This window comes from Artibeus jamaicensis, unplaced genomic scaffold, assembly GCF_021234435.1.
Source record: "Artibeus jamaicensis isolate MK-2021 breed Jamaican fruit bat unplaced genomic scaffold, CSHL_Jam_final contig_518, whole genome shotgun sequence".
In the NCBI taxonomy this organism is placed as follows: domain Eukaryota; kingdom Metazoa; phylum Chordata; class Mammalia; order Chiroptera; family Phyllostomidae; genus Artibeus; species Artibeus jamaicensis.
In genome coordinates, this window is record NW_026521870.1 from 2,512,149 (window position 1) to 2,535,168 (window position 23,020).

Here is a 23,020-nt window from a genome sequence, read left to right on the forward strand (position 1 = left end):
TAATACAAATGCTATCAATAAATCTGATCTATTTCAGAGAGAATTTGTGGTAGAATAGAGGTACAGACAGTCTTAAATTCACTCAGCAAGGTTAGAAGAAGAATCAATGGCATTTGGTTGCTAGGCAGCTAACAAATTCATTAGTTGCCTATCAAGTTGACAATTTGCAGAGCAGAACATTTTGACTTTGATTAATTTCATATTGAGGTTATGGGTTCGTAAGCCTTTATATTTACATAAAGGAGGAAAGGGCATAGCACTACATGTACAGTGAAATAACTGGTTAATTTATATTATTTTAGTTAAACAGAGTATTAGATTCTGTATTTTCATTTCATTCTTTGTCATGTTTCCAGATGTTCTTTGGTGCCCCTTTATTTAAGCTCTGTTTTCTACTCTTAAGAACTTTATTTTCTGTAAAATTATGTCAACATTGATGAAACATGTCAGAGGTTAAGTTGATGGCTACTACTTAGTTAATGCTTATGGTCCTTTTCTATTTCTTTCTTTTTTTTTTTTTTTTTTTTGCCAGTGTGTGTTATTTGTGTTGTCTAGTTAGATTGTAAGCCTTTGGGGCAGGAATCAAATCTAACTACACCAATGCTGTAACAGTGGCTAATGATTAATGCTTGAAATGTTTACCCTAGTGGTTTAGTCATACAGTCATTTTTTACTGGTTCAGTCAGATAGTCATTTTCTTATTCATATAAATGTGCAGTGATGTAAATTCCTGTCAGTTGGTTAAATGTTAGATTCCTAACATACCATTACTGTGAAATATGTGAATCTAGAGGTTACATATGCAAACAAATTTAAAACAGCCTTAAAAATGGACTTTTAAAGTAACATGTAATAGTAACCTTGACTTTAAAGCAGATGAAAAATTTAGGAGATATTTTGAACTGAGTTAAACTGAAACCTACTGATGATAAGGGAAAAAAATGAAGTACACTTGGAAATGATTTGGTGATCTCTAGGGTGACAGTGGGAAATACATTTACTGTAAAGTAGAAGTAAATAATAATGTAATTACTGCCTTATAGGTTGTCAAGATTAAATGAGATAAAGTATGAGGGGAGTGCCAACTACAGTGTCTGGCCCACAGATTTTAATAAGTACAACCTACGTATGTGCCCTGACCGGGAATTGAACCCTCAACCTTTTGGTGTACAGGAGGATGCTCCAAGCAACTGAGCCATTCAGTCAGGGCTTTATGACTTTATAAACCTATGTAATCAATAATGTTGCGAGATTTTTATTTTGCTTTTATGACGATATTAATTTCATCTTCACTGCATACTTACAAATTTTTTGAAGTGATAATTTATTATTAACATTAAACTTCCCCCTTTTAGAATTGCTATCAACTTGAGAGAATTTATGTTTACAGGTTTGGGATTAAATGGTATTCATATGGTGGAAAACTTTGAAAAGGACGTAAGGGAAAAACCTGTAAACCTCAGGTAGTCTGTTGGTAAGAGAAATCTTTTCATTCATAGATTCACTAAATGTTCATCAGTACCAATGTTCTGGATGCCATGAGGGACATATTGTTGGGGGGGTATTAATTCACTTTGGATTTATATGAAAATTATTTGTTTCACTCATACTGTACAATGTCCTGAAGGACATATGATACATAGGTATCTTATGAGTGAAAAAATAACTTTATATAACTGTATCACATATATTCATATAGGCGGAATACAGAATAACTTAATAGTGAAGTGATTTCAGTCCCAAATAGCGAGATAAAGGAAAACAAAGTGAAGTTAATGGCAAGTGCTTTTATAGGATGAGTGAGAAAGAAGAGTTCAGTAGTAAATATTGGACAGTGCAAATGTGTTTTAGAAGAGGAAATGTCTTTGTCAGTAGTAGAAAGATAAGGTAAAAACTAGGTTATATCTTATAAGAAATTGTAAGTAGTGAAGATTGACTGGAGTATGAGTTTCTTGAGGGCATTGTCTTCCAGACTGGAGAGGTTATATTATTTATTGGGTAGGCATTGAGGCCTTTGAAAGCAGTTGAATCAAGGAATGAATATGATTAAAACAATATATAAAACTTAAAGATTAATATGTCTCTAGAATTCAGGATGAAAGACAGAGATGAGGCAGTTAGACCAAAAATTAAGGTAGTAGTAATCAAGGAAGTCAAAAATAATTAAGGATGAGTTGGATAATTTTGTCCAACCTTGGAAAGATTGAGAAGAATAATTTGAGAGAATATCATTGATAATTTGAAGATTCTGGGAAAGAAAATTTGAGTAGACTGGAAGCAGACCCACAGTTTAAGGGATGAGAATGGTAAGGTAAAAAAGAGAAGGCACTGGACATAGACTGTTGTTTACAAGAAGTTTGATGGTAAAAGAAGAGGAAAGAGCTATTAAGCAAATGTTTTCTGAATGGTAGGAGGGACTTAGTTTTGGAAAACAGTCAGGACATCTTACTCACTTGAGACAGGAATAAAAGAGATATATAAAGATGGAAAAATTTAGGTAAAGAAGTAGGTGGGATGATTAAATTCAAGAGGGTTATCTATAAAAGTGAAATAACAGGTGAAAACAGTTAAATGCCTCTTCAACTTAACAGCTTAATGGCTTTTTCATAATGTCTTAGGAAACATAATTTCTTGTGAGAATTTTTATTTTTTTCTATTTTTCCTACTGTATAGAAATAAATATACTATGATAATATTAAGCTTATATATATATTTAGACTTTATAGTTTTAAAGTCTCTGTGGATTAATTTTTTATTCTTTGGAGTTCTAAATTTTTGAACCCAGACTATTCTTTTATTCTTGCCTTTGGTTACAGAAACTCATTAATATATAAGCTTATCATACCCCATATATTTTTTTACCTTTTAATTCATCTATTAGTATGTGATATCGTTTGTGCTTAAGATGTGAGAAATTATTCTAGTTTTGTCATTTCTTATGGTATTTTGTAGGGTATTCACTGGGAACTTCGTAAACTGCAGTGTACCAAAACAGCCCATTTTAGATGCAAGAGTAGTTTTCTAAGGAGGAAGTATAGTAAAAAGCTAAGGATTTGCTCTGTTTGTTACTTTTATTACTAAGCAAGTATTTTTTTCTTGTATGATTTTTAGATCTTGATACTTACATGCAGTTTTTAAGGACTTAAAATAAATATGCTATATATTATCTCTTATATATATGATCATATATATCATTGCAAAACATCTGGAAAGCATTGCATTCACTTTTGTTCACCTTTTCATTTCCGATTTTCTACATTTAAAATTTGAAGATTATGCTTTCTAAAACATTCACTTATTTCATGATTTCAGTAAACACTGATTGAGCATCTGCTACATGTCAGAAAGGTTTAATTTTGTCTTAAGCCTTGGTATGTATTTGTGTGTGTGTAGAGAGGAGCAGAGAGACTGACTAAATATTTTCAATATTGTGTAAAATGAGTCCCAAATATAAACTTAATTTTAAGTAAACTTTGCTTATTTATTATAAAACAGTTCCTAAAGCATGGTTTTTTAAGTAACTAAAATACGGAGTTTCAAAAAAAATGTTTTCCCAACAGGTGGGAAGGAGAAACCAAAAACAAATGTAGAAGACTTACAAATTAGAAAGGTAAAGAAGAAAAAGAAAAAGAAACACAAAGAGAATGAAAAACGGAAGCGTCCAAAAATGTACAGCAAATCTATTCAAACCATCTGCTCAGGATTGCTATCTGACTTTGAAGATCAAGAACCTAAAGGCATCCTAAGTGATAACATAAAGGATTACAGTGGAAAGAATTTGAATACCAAGAACTATGATTCCAAAATTCCAGAGAACAGTGAGTTTCCATTTGTCTCACTAAAGGAGCCACGGGTTCAGAATAACCTCAAAAGGTTGGACACTTTGGAGTTCAGACAGCTCATTCATATTGAGCATCAGCCTAACGGAGGTGCGTCAGTTATCCATGCCTACAGTAATGAACTAACCCATCTGTCTCCTATGGAGATGGAGAGGTTTGCAGAAGAGTTTGTGGGTCTAGTGTTCAGTGAAAATGAAAACTCTGCAGCTTTCTATGTAATGGGTATTGTTCATGGGGCAGCTGCTTATTTACCTGACTTTTTAGACTACTTTTCATTTAATTTTCCCAATTCACCAGTGAAAATGGAGATTTTGGGAAAGAAGGATATAGAGACAACGACTATGTCCAATTTTCATGCTCAGGTAAGAAATTTTTAGTTTTTTTAAAAAATAAACTTTTAATTATATTTTTAGACAAGTTTCTGTTCTTTGTTTCTCATTTTGCTATGAGTTTGAAATAAAAAATTAAGAATATAATAGTAAGAAACCTCTTGGGATTATTAAGAATAAATTGCATTCTTGATGTGGACATCAGAATTTAAATTGGTTTCTATATATCTGTTTTTTCTTAAAGCTAATTAACAAAATAATTAAGATTCTGTTGTGCTCTTTCGTAAGGATTTGCCTTGGAAATGAAATGAATGAATTCAGTCACGTATTTTTCAGCTCTTACAAGAGTTTTCTTACCGGAAAATTACCTAAAATTATCTTCTTGGTTTATGTGATAATGCCTTCAATGCTCAGCACTGGATCCATCCCTTAGTAGATGGTGAATAAATTTTTGGCTACTAAAAATTATTGTGGAACAAAGGAATCATCAGTTAATTTTGTAATTATGTGAGAAAAGTCCCATATCAGTGCATATATCAAGCTAATTTTCATTACCTATTCTTCTCTAAGGTGAACATACATTATTTTAGAAAGCAGAAACAGAATTAAGTCTGCTGGCTTTTGAAAGGTAATGTAGGACCATTTAAAAGACTGATGAGGTTTACTCCCACTCTCACTCAGATCAGGCATTGCTTAGGCCATGCAATCAGCCAATTTTCACACTTATTGGTGCTAAAATGTCTGGTTTTCTAGGTAATAATTGCATTATTCTAGTTTGGAAACAGGAAAAAAGTAAAGAAAGTTTCAGAGGGATCTTAGTAATCATATATTCCACTTTTCTCAACTTAACAGATAAGCAAACAAACAGATAGGAGTAACTTACGGTTTTAAGGTTGGCAGCAATGCCAGGAATAGATCAAAATCTCCTTCATCTTCATCCAGGACTCTTTTCCTTATTCTGAATGTTTGTGTGTATGTGTGTGTGTGTGTGTGTGTGTGTGTTTTAAGTTATAGTCTCCACTTTAGGTGATAGTCTGGATATCCGATCACTTCCATGTATACCAAACGTCCCACCCCTACAGTATGTTTCATGTATATTCTTTTTTAATATATTTTATTGATTATGCTATTACCATTGTTCCATTCTTTTTCTCTCCTTTCTCCCTGTCCCCCTGGTACTGCCATTCCTACCAGCATTCCCTGGTTGTACATGTAAGTTTTTTAGTGTCTCCATTTCCTAAACTGTTCTTAACCTCCTCCTGTCTGTTTCCTACCTACCGATTATGCTGCTTAGTCCCTGTACCTTTCCCGCATTCTCTCCTTTCCCCTCTGATCTCCCCCCATGTGATCTCCATTTCTGAGATTCTGTTCCTGTTCTAAGTTATTTGCTTAGTTTGTTTTTGTTTTCGTCTTTTTAGGTTCAGTTGTTGATAGTTGTGAGTTTGTTGTCATTTTACTGTTCATAGTTTTGATCATCTTCTTTTTCTTAGGTCCCTGTAACATTTGTATAATAAGGTCTGATGATGATGAACTCCTTTAACTTGACCTAATCTGGGAAACACTTTATCTGCCCTCCTATTCTAAATGATAGCTTTGCTGGATAGAGTCATCATGGATGTAGGTCCTTGACTTTCATGACTTTGAATACTTTTCTCCAGCCCCTCCTTGACTGCAAGGTTTCTTTTGAGAAATCAGCCGACAGTCTTACAGAAACTTCTTTGTAGGTAACTATCTTCTTTTCTCCTGCAGCTTTTACGATTCCCTCCTTATCTTTAATCCTTGGCAGTTTAAGTATGATGTGTCTTGGTGTGTTCTTCTTTGGGTCCAACTTATTTGGGACTTTCTAAGCTTCATGGTCTTGTATGTCTGTTTCTGTTACCAGGTTGGGGAAGTTCTCCTTCAATATTTTTCCAAATAAGTTTTCAGTTTCTTGCTCTTCCTCTTCTCCTTCTGTCACCCCTATAATTTGGATGTTGGAGCATTTAAAGTTGTCCCAGAAGTTCCTAAGCCTCTCCTCTTTTTTTCTTTTTTGAATATTTTTTTGTTCATTCTGTTCTGGTTGAATGTTTATTTCTTTTTTTTTTTAACATTTTTTTATTGATTATGCCATTACATTTGTTCTATTCCCTCCTCCTTTTCCCTCCACCCTGCACACCCCTCTCCCACCATTCCCCCCCTTTAGTTCATGAACATGTGTCTCAAGTTCTTCAGATTCTGTATTTCCCCTACTATTCTTACCCTCCCCCCTATCTATTTTCTATCTACTGTCTGTGCTACTTATTTTCTCTACCTTCTCCTTCTCCCACTCCCCTGTTGCTAATCCTCCACGTGATCTTCATTCCTATGGTTCACTCCTGATCTACCTGTCCTCTTAACTTACTTTTGTTTTAGGTGTGGTTGTCGATAACTGTGTTTGCTGTCCTTTCACTGTTCATCTTTTTTTATCTTTTTTTTCTTTGGTAAGCCCCTTTAACATTTCATATAATAAGGGCTTGGTGATGATGAACTCCTTGAATTTGGTCTTATCTGAGAAGCATTTTATCTGTCCTTCCATTCTAAATGAAAACTTTGCTGGATAGAGTAATCTTGGTTGTAGGTCTTTGGATTTCATGACTTGGAATACCTCTTTCCAGCCTCTTCTTGCCTGTAAGGTCTCTTTTGAGAAATCAGCTGATAGTCTGATGGGAACTCCTTTGTAGGTGACTGTCCCCTTAGCTCTTGCTGCTTCTAGGATTCTCTCCTTCATTTTAATCTTGGCTAATGTAATGATGATGTGCTTTGGTGTGTTTCTTCTTGGGTCCAACTTCTTTGGGACTCTCTGAGCTTCCTGGATTTCCTGGAAGTCTATTTCCTTTGCCAGAATGGGGAAGTTCTCTCTTATTATTTGTTCAAATAGGGTTTCCACCCGTGGCTGTTCCTCTTTCCCTTCTGGTACCCCTATAATTCGAATGTTGGAACGTTTAAAGATGTCCTGGAGGTTCCTAAGCCTCTCCTCATTTTTTTTGAATTCTTGTTTCTTCATTCTTTTCTGTTTGGTCATTTTTTCCTTCTATCTGGTCTACTCCCTTGATTTGAGTCCCAGTTTCCTTTCCATTACTGTTGGTTTCCTGTGCATTACCATTCATTTCAATTAGTTTAGCTTTCAAATGTTTCTCTAATTTGTGACTATAATCAACCAGTTCTGTGAGCATCCTGATCACCAGTGTTTTGAACTGTGCATCTGAAAGTTTGGCTATTTCTTCATCCCTTAGATTTATTGGCTCTGGGGCTCTGAGTTGTTCTTGAGCCATTTTTGGTCTGTTCGTGTCCATTAAGTATGAGGAGCGAAGCCTTAGTTGTTTATCAGGGCGGGGCCACTCAGGTCGCTGGTTTGTGATGCTCTATGTGGGGGCGGAGTTAGAGAGGGAGCAATGGCGGTCCTCTCCACTCGCCAGTTCATCCCACCGCCCCGGCCTGTTTATCCGAGCGGAAATGTGGGAGTGTGAGCCCACCGCACTGTACGGTCTCAGTGCTCGCCTTTTCACTGTTTTATCTGCACGCAAATGCTCCACCGACCGCAGACAGCCAGATGCGCCTCTTCCCCGTGTCCGCCCGTAGCCAGCCCCCTCCGCACCTGGGATCTGCGCCTTTGGCTGCTTGCGCACCACCCAGTTGGGGATCTTTTTTGCTAACCCGCTCCACTGCTGGCTTCACTCCTCTCACCGGTTTAGCCGAGCATTTCATTGTCTTTGGACTTCGTATTGTCGATTTTCTGTGTGGTTTGGTTGTGTTTATTGTTGTTAAAACTTTTTTTTAGATTTGGTTGTGCGAGGACGCAAGGTGTTTCTACCTACGCCTCTATCTTGGCGGAAGTCTTGAATGTTTATTTCTTCCTTTTGTTACAGTTGTTGATTTGAGTCCCAGTTTCCTTCCCTTCATTGTTCATTTCCTGTATATTTTGATTTATTTCACTATCATACTATGCAAGTTTATTTCAGTCATCTTTTAAATGTCATGTTATTTTTTACCCTTATTCTTACCCTTATATTTCATTACTTTTATAGAGAGGGAGGGAGAGGAACATTGATGTGAGAGAGAAACATTGATTGATTGCTTTCTCTGATATACTCCAACTGGGGATTGAACCCATAATCTGGATATGTGCCCTTATTGGGAGTCAAACCCGCAACCTTTCAATCTATGGGACAAAGCTCTAAGTAACTGAACCACACTGGCTAGGGTTGTCATAATTCTTACATTTGCTTTTCAAATTTTCTTTTAAGGTTAGGAATTACTAATTTTTTTATTAGATGATAAGACTTTTTATCTAAATATGTAGTAAATACAGCATGAAAAACATGCTTTTGTTATTAAGTGAAATGACATGGTGATACTCATTAATCATGCCAGTATTTGGCTAGGTTGTGTGTCTCAACCATCACCGGTTGAATATGCTTGACTAATACATACTGCACAGAGAAGCTCTAGGCAGATGCATCTTCTCCATTACCAGCTGTGACTTGGGCACATAATCTATTTGATCTGTCAGCTTCAGGACCCCTTTTATCTTGTTAGCTTTAGACTTAATGGTTAGAAGGTGCAAGGTCCATGTGTTATTCCTATGTAGCGGGGAAGAATATTTAGTGAAAATCTTCCCTGAACTGCTTATTTGATATTTCCTCCACACTGGATTCTTAGTTTGGTTGGTCTTTTAAGAGCTTAAGTGTAGAAGTGTTTTTCCTATAAACTCTCCTCATGAAAATGAACGAGATCCAGAAGAGAGCAGTAGAACAAAAATGAACATACTTATTTTGGTTTAGTTTTATTTCAGTTTCTTGACTTTTCCACTAAAAGCTCTGTCTCTTAACCTAATTGTGTTACCCCTACAGGAAATGAATTTTTTAAAACCATTTATACAGTTTTCTATTTGGGAAAATGCTTTGTGAATTGCAGGACTCTTAGAGACATATATTTAGAACTAAAACAGTTTATAACTTGAGGCTTTTATTGTCCTGAATGTGAGAGCCTTTCTTTCAAATTTAATTTGTAGAATTATTTTAAAGTCAGTGTAGTAAGGAGTTGTGACTTGGGTTCGTGTGGGTAGTTGAATGAACTCTGATGTGGGGTGGATGGAAAGGGAAAGGGTCTAGTCCTGGTTCTGCCATTTACCAGCTGTGACATTGAATAAATACTTAAGGTCTTTATGTCTGAGTTTCCTCACCTACAAAATAATAATAATAATAATAATAATAATAATAGTACTTATTTGACAGGGTAGTGGTTAGAAATGCTCTGTAATCTTAACAGGTGTTACAAAGAAAGTTATACTGATTTAGTGCGGTACTACAAAAGCTTTAAATTTTGTTGAATAGGTGATGAATAGCTTCTGAGAGAAGACTCTTAAGAGCGTGTTAATTGATGGTAGGGAGTTCAGGAAGTACGGAAGATCAAAACTTACCATAAATACTTATACAGATAAGAGTTGATTAAATTCTGGTAGTGCATACAATGAAATATAATCCAGCCGTAAAAAGTAATAAAATACTGCTAATGCTACACTGTGGATGAACCTTGAAAACGTTAAGTGAAAGAAGCCAATCCCAATAGTTCATATGTTATATGATTCCATTTATATGAAATATCCACAGTAGGTGAATTAGAAACTGAAAGGAGATTGATAGCGGGGGTAGGAGGAAATGGGAAATAACTGCATAATAGGCATGAGTTTTTCTTTATTTTTTTAATTGAAGTAATTCACATAACATTATATTAGTTTTAGGTTTCAACATAACAATTTGATATATGTATATTTTGTGAAATGATTACCACAGTTTAGTTAATATTTATTACCACACACAGTTGCAAATTCTTTTTCTTGTGATGAGAACTTTTAATCTCTACTCTCTTAGCAACTTTCAAATACACAATACGGTATTGTTTACTGCAGTCAACATGTGGAGCATTACATCCCACAACTTATTTATCTAATAACAAGAAGTTTGCACTCTTTGACCACCGTTACCCATTTCATCCCTCTGACAACCACCTGTTGTTCAGGTGTTGTTTTTAAGATCGTACATATAAGTTAAATTATGTAATCATTTGTCTTTTCTATGACTTACTTCACTTTGCATAATGCTGTCAAGATCCATCCATGTTGTCATGGCAGGATTTCTTTCTTTATTTTTTTATGGCTGAATAATATTTCTGTGTGTGTGTGTGTGTGTGTGTGTGTGTGTTTATCCATTCATCCATTAGTGGATACTTGGGTTGTTCCTATTTCTATGTCTTGGCTATTGTACATACTGCCGTAGTGAACATGGTGGTTGCATATCTCTTTTCAAGATAGTGATTTCATTTTCTTTGGCTAAATACCCAGAAGTGGAATTGCAGGATCATGTGGTAGTTCTATTTTTTATTTTAAACATTTTAAAAATAAACATTTTAAAGCTTTTTAAAACTGGTCTTTTTTTATTTTTTAAAGATTTTATTTATTTATTTTTAGAGAGGGGAAGGGAGGGAGAAAGAGTGAAATATCAATGTGTGGTTGCCCTTCACATGGCCCCCACTGAGGACCTGGCCTGCAACCCAGGCATGTGCCCTGACTGGGAATTGAACCAGCCACCCTTTGGTTTGCAGTCCGCACTCAATCCACTGAGCTACACCAGCCAGGCTAATAAAACTGGTATTTTAAAATAACCTTTTTACTGAATTATAGTATGTTCACAGAATGCACACATTCTAAATGTATAGCTTGATTAATCTTTACAAAGTGAACATGTCCATGATTTTTAAACGTAGAATATTATTAATAGCCAAAAGCCCTTGCCAACCCCTTCTTTATCACTATTCTGCCCACCCCCACCACCTATAATATGTAAACAGACACCCAGGTTACCAGTCGCCTGAGTTGGAACACTAGAGATAATTTTGTCTGTTTTGAAGTTTTATATAATACAACCAAATAATAGGTGCATTGTCATATGTGGCTTCTTTCCTTCAGCATTGTTTGTGAGAGTCATTCATCTTGTGTATAGCAACAGTTTATTTTCTCATTGCTGTGCGGTAGTCCATTGGATGAATATGCCATGGTTTAGTTATCCTTGTTTATTGTGGATTTGAGTTCTTCCCAGTTTGGGGCTGTTATAGTTGTAACAGCTAGTTATATTTTTTTTACATGTGTTTTGGTGAGCATATGTATTTGTTTCTGTTGGGTATATATGTAAGTTTGGAATTTCAGAATCAAAAGGTATGCAAATGTTCAGCTATGCCAGCTACTGCAGTTTTCTAACATTATGTACTAATTTACATTCCTACCAGCAGTGTTCCACATCCTTGGTTATACTTGGCCATGTCTCTTTCATTTTAGACGCTCTGTTGGCTATGTAATAGCCTGTCATTATGCATTTAATTTGCATTTCCCTGAGGACTAAGTCAAGTGCATTTTTATGTAAAGATAGTTCAGTTGGATATCCTCTTTTGTAAAAGTACTGGTTTACTCTTTTGCCCATTTTCCAGTGGGCTTTTTTTTCTAGTTGATTTGTTGAAGTTCTTCACATACTATGAATATGAATTGTCAGCTATATGTATTGCAAATATTTCACTTGTTGGCTTATTTTTTCCACTCTTAAGAGTTTTCTTGATGACTAGAAGTTCTTAAGTTTAATGTAATCTAATTTATAAATCCCCCTCCCATGTATTATTAGTGCTTTTTGAATTGTATTTGAGAAATCTTTGCCTACTCCAAGGTAGTTAATGTATTCTCCTAAATTTTCTCCTGGTATTATTGTTACCTTTCATGTTTAAGTCTACAGTTATTCTAGAATTAATTTTTGCATATGGTATAAAATCAAGGTTCGTATTTTTCCATGTGGTATTCAGTGGCTACAATCATTTGTTAAAAAAGACATTATTTCCCATTAAATTGCATTGCCATCTTAGACATAAATCAACTGATTATATATGTGTGGGTTTCTGGGCTCCCTTTAATTTTGTTACTCTGTTTGTCGTAATTGGTATAGCTTTATGTGGTACTCTTGATACCTAGTAGAATAATTTTATCATTTGCTGTTATTCAGGATTACCTTGATTGTTTGTATCTCCATATAAACTTTATGGTTGGCATGTCAGATTCCATAGAAAAATCTGCTGGGATGTTGATTGAGATACATTGAATCTATAGATAAGTTTAGGTAGAAGTGATGTCTTCACAATACTGAATCTTCCAGTCTGTGATCATGGTATTTCCCATAGTATTTTTTTTCTCTTAATATTTTTTGGTTTTCAGCCTACAAATCTTGTACATCTTTTGTTAGATTTATTCCAAGGTATTTGAGGACTTCATTTTGTTAATCACTCTTTTTGAGAACTTGGAAGCTCTGATCATTTATTAGAGTGTAACGTTTACACTCATCTTCAGAAATTGAAATGTATTTTGTATCTCATTTGTCTTCCAGTATCCCCCTCCCTCCCTCTTATCTATGGCATTGTCATACATATTTGTTAGTAAAATCACATAGGGAAGCTACTGGGTTGGCCAAAAAGTCTGTTTAGTTGTTTTCTGTAAAATAAAAGACACATTTTTCATTTTCACCAATAACTTTATTGAATTTGGATATTTTGAGTATGTTGGCTATATTTCACTATTGGCTTCTAGTGGGTAGAGGCCAGGGATGCTGCTAAACATCTTCCACTGCATAAGACAGCCCTGCAGCAAAGAATTATTTGGCCAAAATGTCAGTAGTACCAAGAAACTTCGCAAACCACTTTTGACTCATTTGCTCAGTTACAGTACCTTTTCCATACACTGCAGAAATCTTTTTCTGCATTTTAGTTGCATTATCTTTCTTTAAATAATACACTGAAAATGTTGTGTATCTTCTTCCATCTTCAGTATTAAAGTAGCTGCACAAAAAAATAACCAGTTTTAATGAGGTTTTTAAAAAATGTACACTGTTATGACAGCTGTCATAATACAATCTAACAAAATTGTTTCAAATGAAGGTAAAGACAACTAAGCACCACTAGAGCCATCGTGTGGAAAAACCCAAACCAACTTTTTGTTTAACCCAATATATATTTTTGTTGTGAAATAAGCCTACATACTGACATGTGAGTATGTGTTTTAAAGAACTGGTTGTGGTGATAATATTAATTGAGCTAATGTGTATTAGTGTTCTAGGGGAAGGGAGGGAGCTATTCATATTGGAATGTAGTTTCAGTTAATATCAATCATAACAAAAACAGGTTATAGATAATAAAGCCAAATTCACATTCCAGTGGTTGCTCACAAGTAAAGCTTTATAGTTTGATCAGGATATCTTCTCATTAACTAAGTTCAATAGATAGAACCCACTGTAGTTTTGAGATAATGCTTTTTATGGAGCAGAGGCAAGCAGACCTATAGAGAAAAGTTTTGAATTGTAGAATTTTGTAATCCAGTAAACTATCCTTAATTCTTTTTCTGTGTTTTATATTCTGAGAAACCTTTGATCCAGTCAAAACCAATCCAAAAGGGAGTATCCAAAAGACCCAGAAGCATGTGAGAAGAGATAATAGAGAAGATTATGAATCTGACCTTTATTCTTTTTATTTAATCTTAGTTTGGAAAATACATTTAGCAATGTCAAAGGAAGAAATTCATGATAATGGTAATGAATATATGTAGTTAACACTTTTTAATGGGTAAAGTAGTGTATATAATAATAAAATATGTATTTTGTTTTTTCTTATATTCTAATATTGTAATTTGTGCAAATACTGAAGTTTGGGATATTGTTAATAAAAACCCATTTATGTGAATTTTAAGACAGGTTCCCCTAATCTTATGTCCAGGTTTAGATCAGACCCAGAGAATAAATACTACCAGCATGGCCCTGAACTGGGATGATGGTGCTGCAGGTTGACACTGCGGCCATTCACAGTAATGTAAATAACATTCCCCAGAGTGTGTAACCTGATGGCACTGACTACCAGTGTCTTGTGGAACCTAAACCAAGTTTGTGCTAGGTTTACAACCTGAACAGACTAAGGTTTTTGGGGTTTTTTCCTTTTTAAAAAATAGTAAAATCAGAGCAACCAAAATAAATTGCCCTAAATTCTGTGGAAACAAAAAAGATGACAGATTATCAGCAGTTTCTATGATCTTTATAGTGATGGTGTTTATCTCTCTACTATTACTCTGTATGAAGTTTTAAAAAACAAAACTCATTCTGTACCTGTTGAGCCTTTATCCTTGAAACGTGTTAGTTTGAGGGGTTTTGTGTGTGTGCGTATATATATGTATATATACACGTATACACACGATAGTGACCAAGGATCAAGACATCCTGTTCTCTGGTTTTCCATCTTCATCTATATCCTTGTAAGTTACCTGAAAATTTTGAAGACCTTGTGGAATTATATATTGTGTTAATAGGTCATATCATTTCTCTAATGTTGTGGCTCTGAGATGAGTGGTATAATATCAATCAACTATGTAATGAAAATCTATTTGGAAATAGAAACGTACATATGACATTTTTGCCGAAAGTTTGTAACCTATCTGTATCAGTTCATTTGCTGCATTAAACAAAAGCCCTCAAAGCTTAGTGGTTTCATGTTATTTCTCACAATCCTTTTGTTTTTATCAGCTCTGCTGGGGCTTAATGGCTTCATTCACTTATCTGGTAGTTGCTGGTTGGTGCGCTGTCGAATGGGTTGATGATCAGATTTATCTCATCATCTAGCAGGTTAACATGGGCTCCTACACATGGTAGTATTTGCAGGGTTCCATAGAGCAGAAAGAGGGCAATCCCTAGTGCTTAAGCTTCTGCCTGCCTTGTGTCTGCCAGTGTCATTGGTCAAAGGAAGTCACATGGCCAATCCCAGAATCACTAATTAATGATTGGATTGGCATAGTCACATCGCTCAGAAACAAGCAAACATACTTGGGAAGAATTTTTGGCCAAGAATTTTGGAATCTTTCACATCCATTCTAGTTTTTCTATCTTTATTTTGTTCAAATATTCATTTAGACATTTGTTGTTCTATTTCTTTGATGGTAGGGAAACAAAAAGGCAAATAAGATGGGGATTTTATCCGTTAAGGAATACATGAAATTTCTATCTTGTCTCTCAATATTTAATCAGCACATAGTCTGATTAAAGTAAAAACTCTAGCTAGTCTTAAGTAAAGACATCCTCTAGTAAAGATTTGTGAGAAAATGAAAACCGAGGCAATTCCTTTTTCATTTCCCATTCCCCCAAACTCAAAATCTTGTTTTATATTTGTGCTGGTCTTAAGTTGTTTGTATCAACTTAAGTCAAGGTGTTAATTCATGATTAAATGGCTGATATTTCAGTAGTGAGACAATTATAAAGCCTGATGTGATCTGTCAGCCTTGCCTCTCTGCAGAATGGAGAGAGAAAAGTAACATTCATTGAATTCATGCTGGGGTTATTCAGTGTGCTAGGCCAGTAAAGATGATTTGATATGCCATCCTTGAATCATTGCCTGCCTGCCTTCATACTAAACTTTAATTTTGACTCATTGTGTCTGTCACATTAAAGGGAATGCTTGTGAACTGGTCTGTACAAAATATTGTAGCAGGTATGGGATGAGAACCGTTTTTCCTTTATTGTACTAATTTTTAAATGAATAACTTATTATTGTAGTTGACGTTATATGGCTATATTTGAAATAAAATGTTGATTAAATGTTATTACCTATTTTTATTTGAAAGGATATGCCAAGTGTTTGGGGGAATGGCTCCCCCGTGTGGCGTGCTCATGTATGTTCAATGTCTGGATTGCCTCAGTGAGAATATAATGAGCTGGCCTTGTTTTTTAAAGTAAGAGAGTCCTGGCCTGGCTGGTGTCTCAGTGGATTGAGTGCTGGCTTGGGAACCAAGAGGTCACCAGTTCAATTACCAGTCAGGGCACATGCCTGGGTTGCAGGCCAGGTCCCTAGTTGGAGGCGTGTGTGAAGTAACCACACATTGATGTTTCTTTCTCTTCCTCTCTCCTTCCCTTCCCCTGTGTCTATAAATCAATAAATAAAATCTTTAAAAAATAAAGTAAGAGAGTCCCTTCTCATTTTCCTCCTCTACTTTCCCGCACGAAACCAACCAGAAGAATTGAACCAACAGCCTCTACTGCCCTCACCCCTTTAAATTTTTGGCTTTAATAATTGTGCTATTTTTCTCATTTCTTTAAATTGCTGCTGATACTAGCTAGAAACAACTATAATGTCTTCTGGGGAAGAAAGGGAGTTATGAATATTGAGTGACTTATGGATCACTATTAAAGTATTCTTTGTAACTTTTAATATCTTGGATATGGCTAGGTATACTAAAATAACTATAAGAAAAACAGGTTTTGAAGTCAAAATAGTTTGTGTAATTCTGGTGAACTTCCTAAACAGGAAGGGTGAACAACCATTTTCCCCCCTTATTGGATCTTACCTTTGGGGATCGACACATCAGGGAGCACATTTTGGGAAACAGCAAATGGTTTTAACTGAGTCATTCTTAATGGGTTTTTGAAATACTTATTACCATATTTGCTTCTTCCCTTGTAGCAGTTTTTGAAAGAAAAATAAGAGAGAGAAGTATTAAGCCTTAGAGATTTATATTTGGCAATGTATCTCCCATCAGTAAGTCTACTTTTTTTCTTCTTGTAGCAAGCAACCTCAGAATCATAAGATTACTTGTGATTTTTTAAAAGATTACTATATATTAGCAATGATGAATAGGATTTTAGTTTAAATGTAACTTAAATAAATAATTTTCCATTAACTAAAATTTGTAAGATTTTGTTAATGACACTGGTAGTGGGCACAAGAAGTATCCTATTTTCTTTCCTTTTATAACATTTATAGAGAAAAATATGAAGGGAAAAGTTAAAATTTAGTTATGATGGTGGTAGGATTTTGTGGGAATACAGGGACCGTAGGGAGATTTAGATGAAAAATCTTACATCCATTCCTAAGCCACTAATTAAATATCAATTTATTTAAATTAAGCTTTGCAAATATATACATATTATTTCTATCTTTTATTGTGTTGTCTTTTGAGAGTGCTATACCTAAATTGGGAAGAATAGTGTATATACTGTATAGCTCTACATTTCTCTTATAGGAAGCATGTAGGATACGTTTTAAAACAGTGACATGTTTCTATATTTTCAGGTTACTTTTTTAACTGCATCAGAAAACTGATGATTAGGTTAATATTTATTGAAGTGAGTAAAAAGCCGCCTAGTAATTAATCTAATGTCCAGTGTCTTCAGGTTGTGAGGTTTTCCAGATGAGTAACTTTTCTAGGTAACGAAAGCATATATTTTAAGTACCAAGATTTTAATGAAGATAGCCTTTTTACTGAGCGTATACAGCTTAATTTATTTTTGGTCTAGGTTTGCCAATATGATGTTATAATACTGTTGTCCTAGGAGAGCTGTACGGTTGCCCCTTTCCCCCTTCTAATTTTGTGGTATTTTTTTATCATTTATCATTTTAAAAATTAGAACAGTGCCTAATGTAGAATCATATATATTTTATAAGAGTACCCTTTTAAAATCATAGTCTTTGTGGTATTTATTTTAGCTCTTTAGAAATTAAGTGTGTGGATTATATTCTTATATTTTGTTTTAATAGCTTAAGTGCTATATATGTATGTCATTAAGAGGTACATACTTTTTGAATTTGAGTACATTGTTATATGCAATTTGCCATGTTTAAAATATTAAATAATTGGTTCCAACTGATTTAGTATATGTTAGACTTACTGGGTTATTAAACTAGAAAATGTTAAATGGTATATAATTACAAGTTATATTAGAGTGTATTTAAAAATTCAAATTAGTTTTACAACTAATATTTTGATGATTTTCATTTAACTTTTAAAATTTAGTTTTAAATTTAAATATATTTGTATTCATCCTGTTGGGTTATCAAGTACTAACCAATCAGACTCTGCTTACCTTATGAGATCAGAGAGATTGAGCACATTCAGGGTATTATGGCCATAGATTTCCTATTAGATTATCAGAATAGTATCTTGAATATTTAGAGAATAAGTGTTGTAGAAGAAAATTGCTATTTCGTTTTGAACATGATAGCTAAGTATACAGTTTCATGGGGTTTGTTTGTTTGTTTGTTTGTTTTTACAATGTGTGGTTGCCTCTCGTAGGCCTCAGGCACATGCCCTGACTAGGAATGGAACTGGCAACCCTTTGGTTCACAGGCTGGCGTTCAATCCACTGAGCCACACCAGCCAGGGCCTATACATAGTTTTTAAAAAGGCTATACTTTATAATGGAATTTACCTTGGTTTTAATAGTGGGTAAACAGAATGTACTTTACAGTTTTAGCACATTTTGGTGAAAGAGGAGAGGAATCTGTACTTTTTTTATAGCAAATTATGTGTGTAAATGAATTTTACATATAATACATATGTATTTTGCTGTGAGGTGACAAGAACTATAAAGATTCAAACACAGTATTTAAGATTATAATCCAAGTAGAGTGTGTTACTTTACTTTTTGAAATTCAGTTTCTCACAAATATCCTTTTGAAACATAAATTTTAATAGGGCCATACTTTAAAAAATCATCAAAAGATACAGCCTCTTTCTAGGCAACTCCAAGATAGAGGAGGGGGGAGGGAAATCAAGTTTGTCCTACTTTTTGTTAAAGTTTTTAATATTTAGTCTGTACTTAATTTAGACATGTGCTCTATTTTAATTTTAAAAAACATTTGTACCTGGCCGGTGTAGCTCAGTGGATTGAGCATGGGCCTGTGAACCAGAGGATCGTGGTTCAATTCCCAGTCAGGGCACATGCCTGGGTTGCAGGCAGGTTCCCTGCAGGCCAGTTCCCTGCAGGGGATGCGCTAGAGGCAATACATTGATGTTTCTCTCCCTCTCTCCTTCCCCTCTAAAGATAAATAAATAAAATCTTTAAAAAAATGTGTAAACTTAGAAATTAATGCAAAGGTGTAATCTGAATGCAGTGACATGGCTAGGCCAGTAATCTCTTCAGTCAACAGAGTGGTCTCTCTGACCTAAAGTAACAGCACATGGTTAAATGAAAATCAGTCAGGTACTTAAAGGTACCACATAAAACATATTATTTGTCTTTACTGTTACCACCCAAGATGCTTACCCATTTTGGGTTACTAAATGATACATGTTTTTACTTAACACTTAAATGCAGAAATTGTACTCCAAGAAGGCTGAATGTTAAACTTGTTAATAATTAGTTCTGGTTTCCTGATCGTTAATTGTATTTATCCGTTCTCTGTAGCTTAATAATGTTATAGTAGGGCTTTTGTTTTTATTTTTTAAAGCTATGATAGACCCAGGAAACTAAGACAGTTTAATCTCTCTAAATGTACTGTCTACAAAGGCTAATCTGGAGAAAAAAATAATTAGGGTTTAGGTTAATTTTTGTTTATGTAAGGAAATTGTTTTACTTAAAAAAGACTTGTTTACTAGTGTTAGTATATGAAAAGGCATATGTCTCTTTGCAGTATTTAAATGTACTTGTGAAAACTCAAAAGTACCAATGATTTTTGAGGTATAGGCTGTTTTATTTTAGTTGATATTTGAATAATACCCATTTGCTAGCACTGTGCAGGTGACTATATAATTATGACATTTTCCTAGGCAATCCAAGGTAAATTGTTCCAACTAATAAAACTAAAACTCAAGGAATTATAGTGATTTCTGAAGGTCACACTGCTGGTAGATAGCAAAGAGATGTAGGACCTAGGCCTCCTGGTTTCTTAATCTCTAGTAGTTTCATCAGAGTTAGAAATATAAACTGGATTCTAATTAATATAGTGAGATTTAGAAGGGAAGATCATTCCTGGTGGCCTTTTAGATACACCAATCACTGGTGGTGGTTAAACGTAACTTTTGTACAGTGTGTACTTTTGAAAAGTCTGATAAAAAGATATGAACCATTAGAAAAATGTAGATATATGAACTTTTGAATATAATTTCAGTAGCACCATTGATCAGCTAATGAACTCATGTATTGTAAGAAGTTATGGTCAGTTGTCTAGAATTATGCTGTTTATTTCAACTGTTTTTATTTATTTATATTTATTTTTTAAGTTCATTTTATTTTATTTTTTTAAGATTTTATTTATCTTTAGGGGGGAAGGAGAGAGGGAGAGAAACATCAATGTATGGTTGCCTTTTGTGCGTCCCCTGCTGGGAACTGGCCTGCAGGGAACCGGCCTGCAACCCAGGCATGTGCCCTGACTGGGAATCGAACCTCGATACTCTGGTTCGCAGGCCCGCGCTCAATCCACTGAGCTATACCAGCCACCAGCTAAAACAGGGCCTCAACTGTTTTTATAAGCTGTGTATAGGTATAGCTAGGGAAGGTAAAATAGCTCAATTTAGTGCAGAATTTTTTAAATGACTTTATTTTACTGTTTGTAAAAGCTTTTTGTTTTGCTCACCTCACATTATGTTCTAATACTTTTGGACAATATAATTTAGTGTTACACAGTGAGAGTAAGCATTATCTTAGTTGTAACTTTTAATTCCATATCTTTCAGGTAAAAAGAACATATTCTCATGGTACTTACAGAGCTGGCCCAATGCGACAAATCAGTTTGGTGGGAGCAGTTGATGAAGAAGTGGGAGATTACTTCCCTGAGTTCCTTGATATGTTGGAAGATTCACCATTTTTAAAGGTAATAGAAAACAATATCAAGCAATCTGAATTGTGGGTGTTACTTTCATACAGGTGGTACAGATGGTTGTTTCAGAATTGTAGAAATTTTTATTTTATTTGAATTGGAGGGAAGGAAAGAAAGAAACTAAATTTTAGTGTAGTGTATGTTTATGACTTCTCAGGTATTAATTGTAATGCAAAAGCTAAGCGGTGGACAAGAAAATAATACTTCCCTGTTGCTGCCATTTTAGGAAATTAGGTTTCATCTGTTAGCTATAAACTGAGTACCAGAGGATTTAAGAAGGGAAGAAAGGAGGTCTACTAAATGAAAGGGCTTAGGAGAAGGGAATGGCCATGTGGCATTGCGGAAAACTGACCTAGGAGATCTGTATTTCATTCTTGGCTATGTTTAGCTGGATTGGACAAGCCATTTAAACTTTTTGGGCTTCATTTTCTCCATAAATAAGACATTTAAAATACAATTAGTAATTCAAATGTCAGAATGTGACAAGATCACTTTATCATTAGTTTGCCACTTAATCTGGTGAACATCTCTTCTTTTTTCAGTTCTCCTTAGTCAATTTTCTAATCTGTGTGTGGGGGGGGGAGAGAGAAAGAGTATATTTTTCTTTCCTTTTTCACTCCATTCCATTTTGCTTTTATTTCCTTTTTTATTATTTTAAACTTTTTATTCTTTTTCTGTTTCTCCCAACTAGGGACATCATGGAATTTGACTGTATTTGTTTTGAATGCTACTTAAAAATACATTATTTAAATATTTATGTTTTAGATTTTAAGTGACAAACAAATGAATGCATTTATTCTGTAGAAATTTAATTTGACAATTCTCCCATTTTTGAAAAGGAGTATGGAATAAAATGTTTTTAAAAAATACCATTCTTACCATTCCATGGATCCTTTTTTCTCTCTCTTCAAAGATTTTAATCCCTGCTTTTTAGACGAGCAAACTCTTCAAGCATCTACTAAACAAATAAATTTTGACTTTGGTCAGGTTTTTCTTTTTGTTTTACTGGGTTTTGATTATAACTAATTATAGAAGTATCTATTTTTTGCTAACCATTTTTTAAGTAATTAATTATTCATTTTTATAGACTCTCCTAGAGAACACTTGCTTACTTTGGCAACTTATTAACATTACATATTTGGTAGGAGGAAGAATAACAAATGATGAATATAGTGAATTATATCTGTGACAGGGTTGGGGGAAGAAATCATCCAAAAATAACTACTCTCTTTATGTGTTTGAAAAAAGAATTTTTTATAGAAAATTTGTGAATATATAAGAACATACTCAATATAGGTATGTATTTCAAATGTATAAGTATAAAAGTATATATGAAAGTTTGTCAGGGGGCAGCATTCTTTAATGTATATTTAAAGGTACATTTTGACAATAATTCATTTCTATGTAATTATTTGCCTTTAGTGTACACTGCCATGGGGGACACTATCTAGTCTAAAATTAGAAAGTCGAAAAGATAGTGATGATGGTCCCATCATGTGGGTACGCCCAGGAGAACAAATGATCCCTGTGGCTGATATGCCAAAGTCACCTTTCAAAAGGAAAAGGTATGTTGGACATAAATTTGTATTCCTGGGAATGGGTGTTTGTATGTTCGGTGTGTGTGTGTGTGTTATTTGAAAATTGGAGGAAGAATGAGGTGAAAGTTTAGGGCATAATTGGAATATAAATTAAAAAATGGCTACACATGCTGATATGATTTTTAAAATATATCAAATTTTTTTTCATGTCTACCAAAAACCCATTTACCATGTCTATCTTTGACATGTGATCCCATGATCAAATATTAATGAGACATGAGAAATTAGACAAATGTCAATAAACTGTAAGAATGGAAAAAATGTCATTCACAGTACAGACATTATAAACTATGGAATAAATTAATAAGAAATATTTAGGACCTTTATTAAGAAAATTAAAACATAGAGGATATAAAATAAGATTTAAACAAGTAAAAACCCTTAGTATATTTTAGATTAGATAAAAATGATAGTCCTTTGAAACTTAGCATATACTTCTAGTACTGGATAAATGATTTTAAAGTTTATAAGGAAGAATAAGTAAAGCCAGCAAATAGCCAAGAAAACTGTGAAAGAGAAGATAAGTGAGGGGTCCTTGTGTTAAAAAGATCATTTATAAAAGGATAGAGTGCGCAAATAGATC

The 23,020-nt window shown here is 34.3% G+C and overlaps 1 protein-coding gene across 1 annotated transcript in view; it reads left to right on the top strand.

Moving 5' to 3' along the window:
• RSBN1L (round spermatid basic protein 1 like) overlaps window positions 1-23,020 on the top strand; it is a 76,430-nt gene that overhangs the window by 33,420 nt on the left and 19,990 nt on the right. The window contains exons 3-5 of the mRNA XM_037162214.2: window positions 3,561-4,201; window positions 20,696-20,833; window positions 22,262-22,404. Coding sequence (XP_037018109.2) covers window positions 3,561-4,201; window positions 20,696-20,833; window positions 22,262-22,404 — 922 coding nt within the window. The remainder of the gene's footprint in view (window positions 1-3,560; window positions 4,202-20,695; window positions 20,834-22,261; window positions 22,405-23,020) is intronic.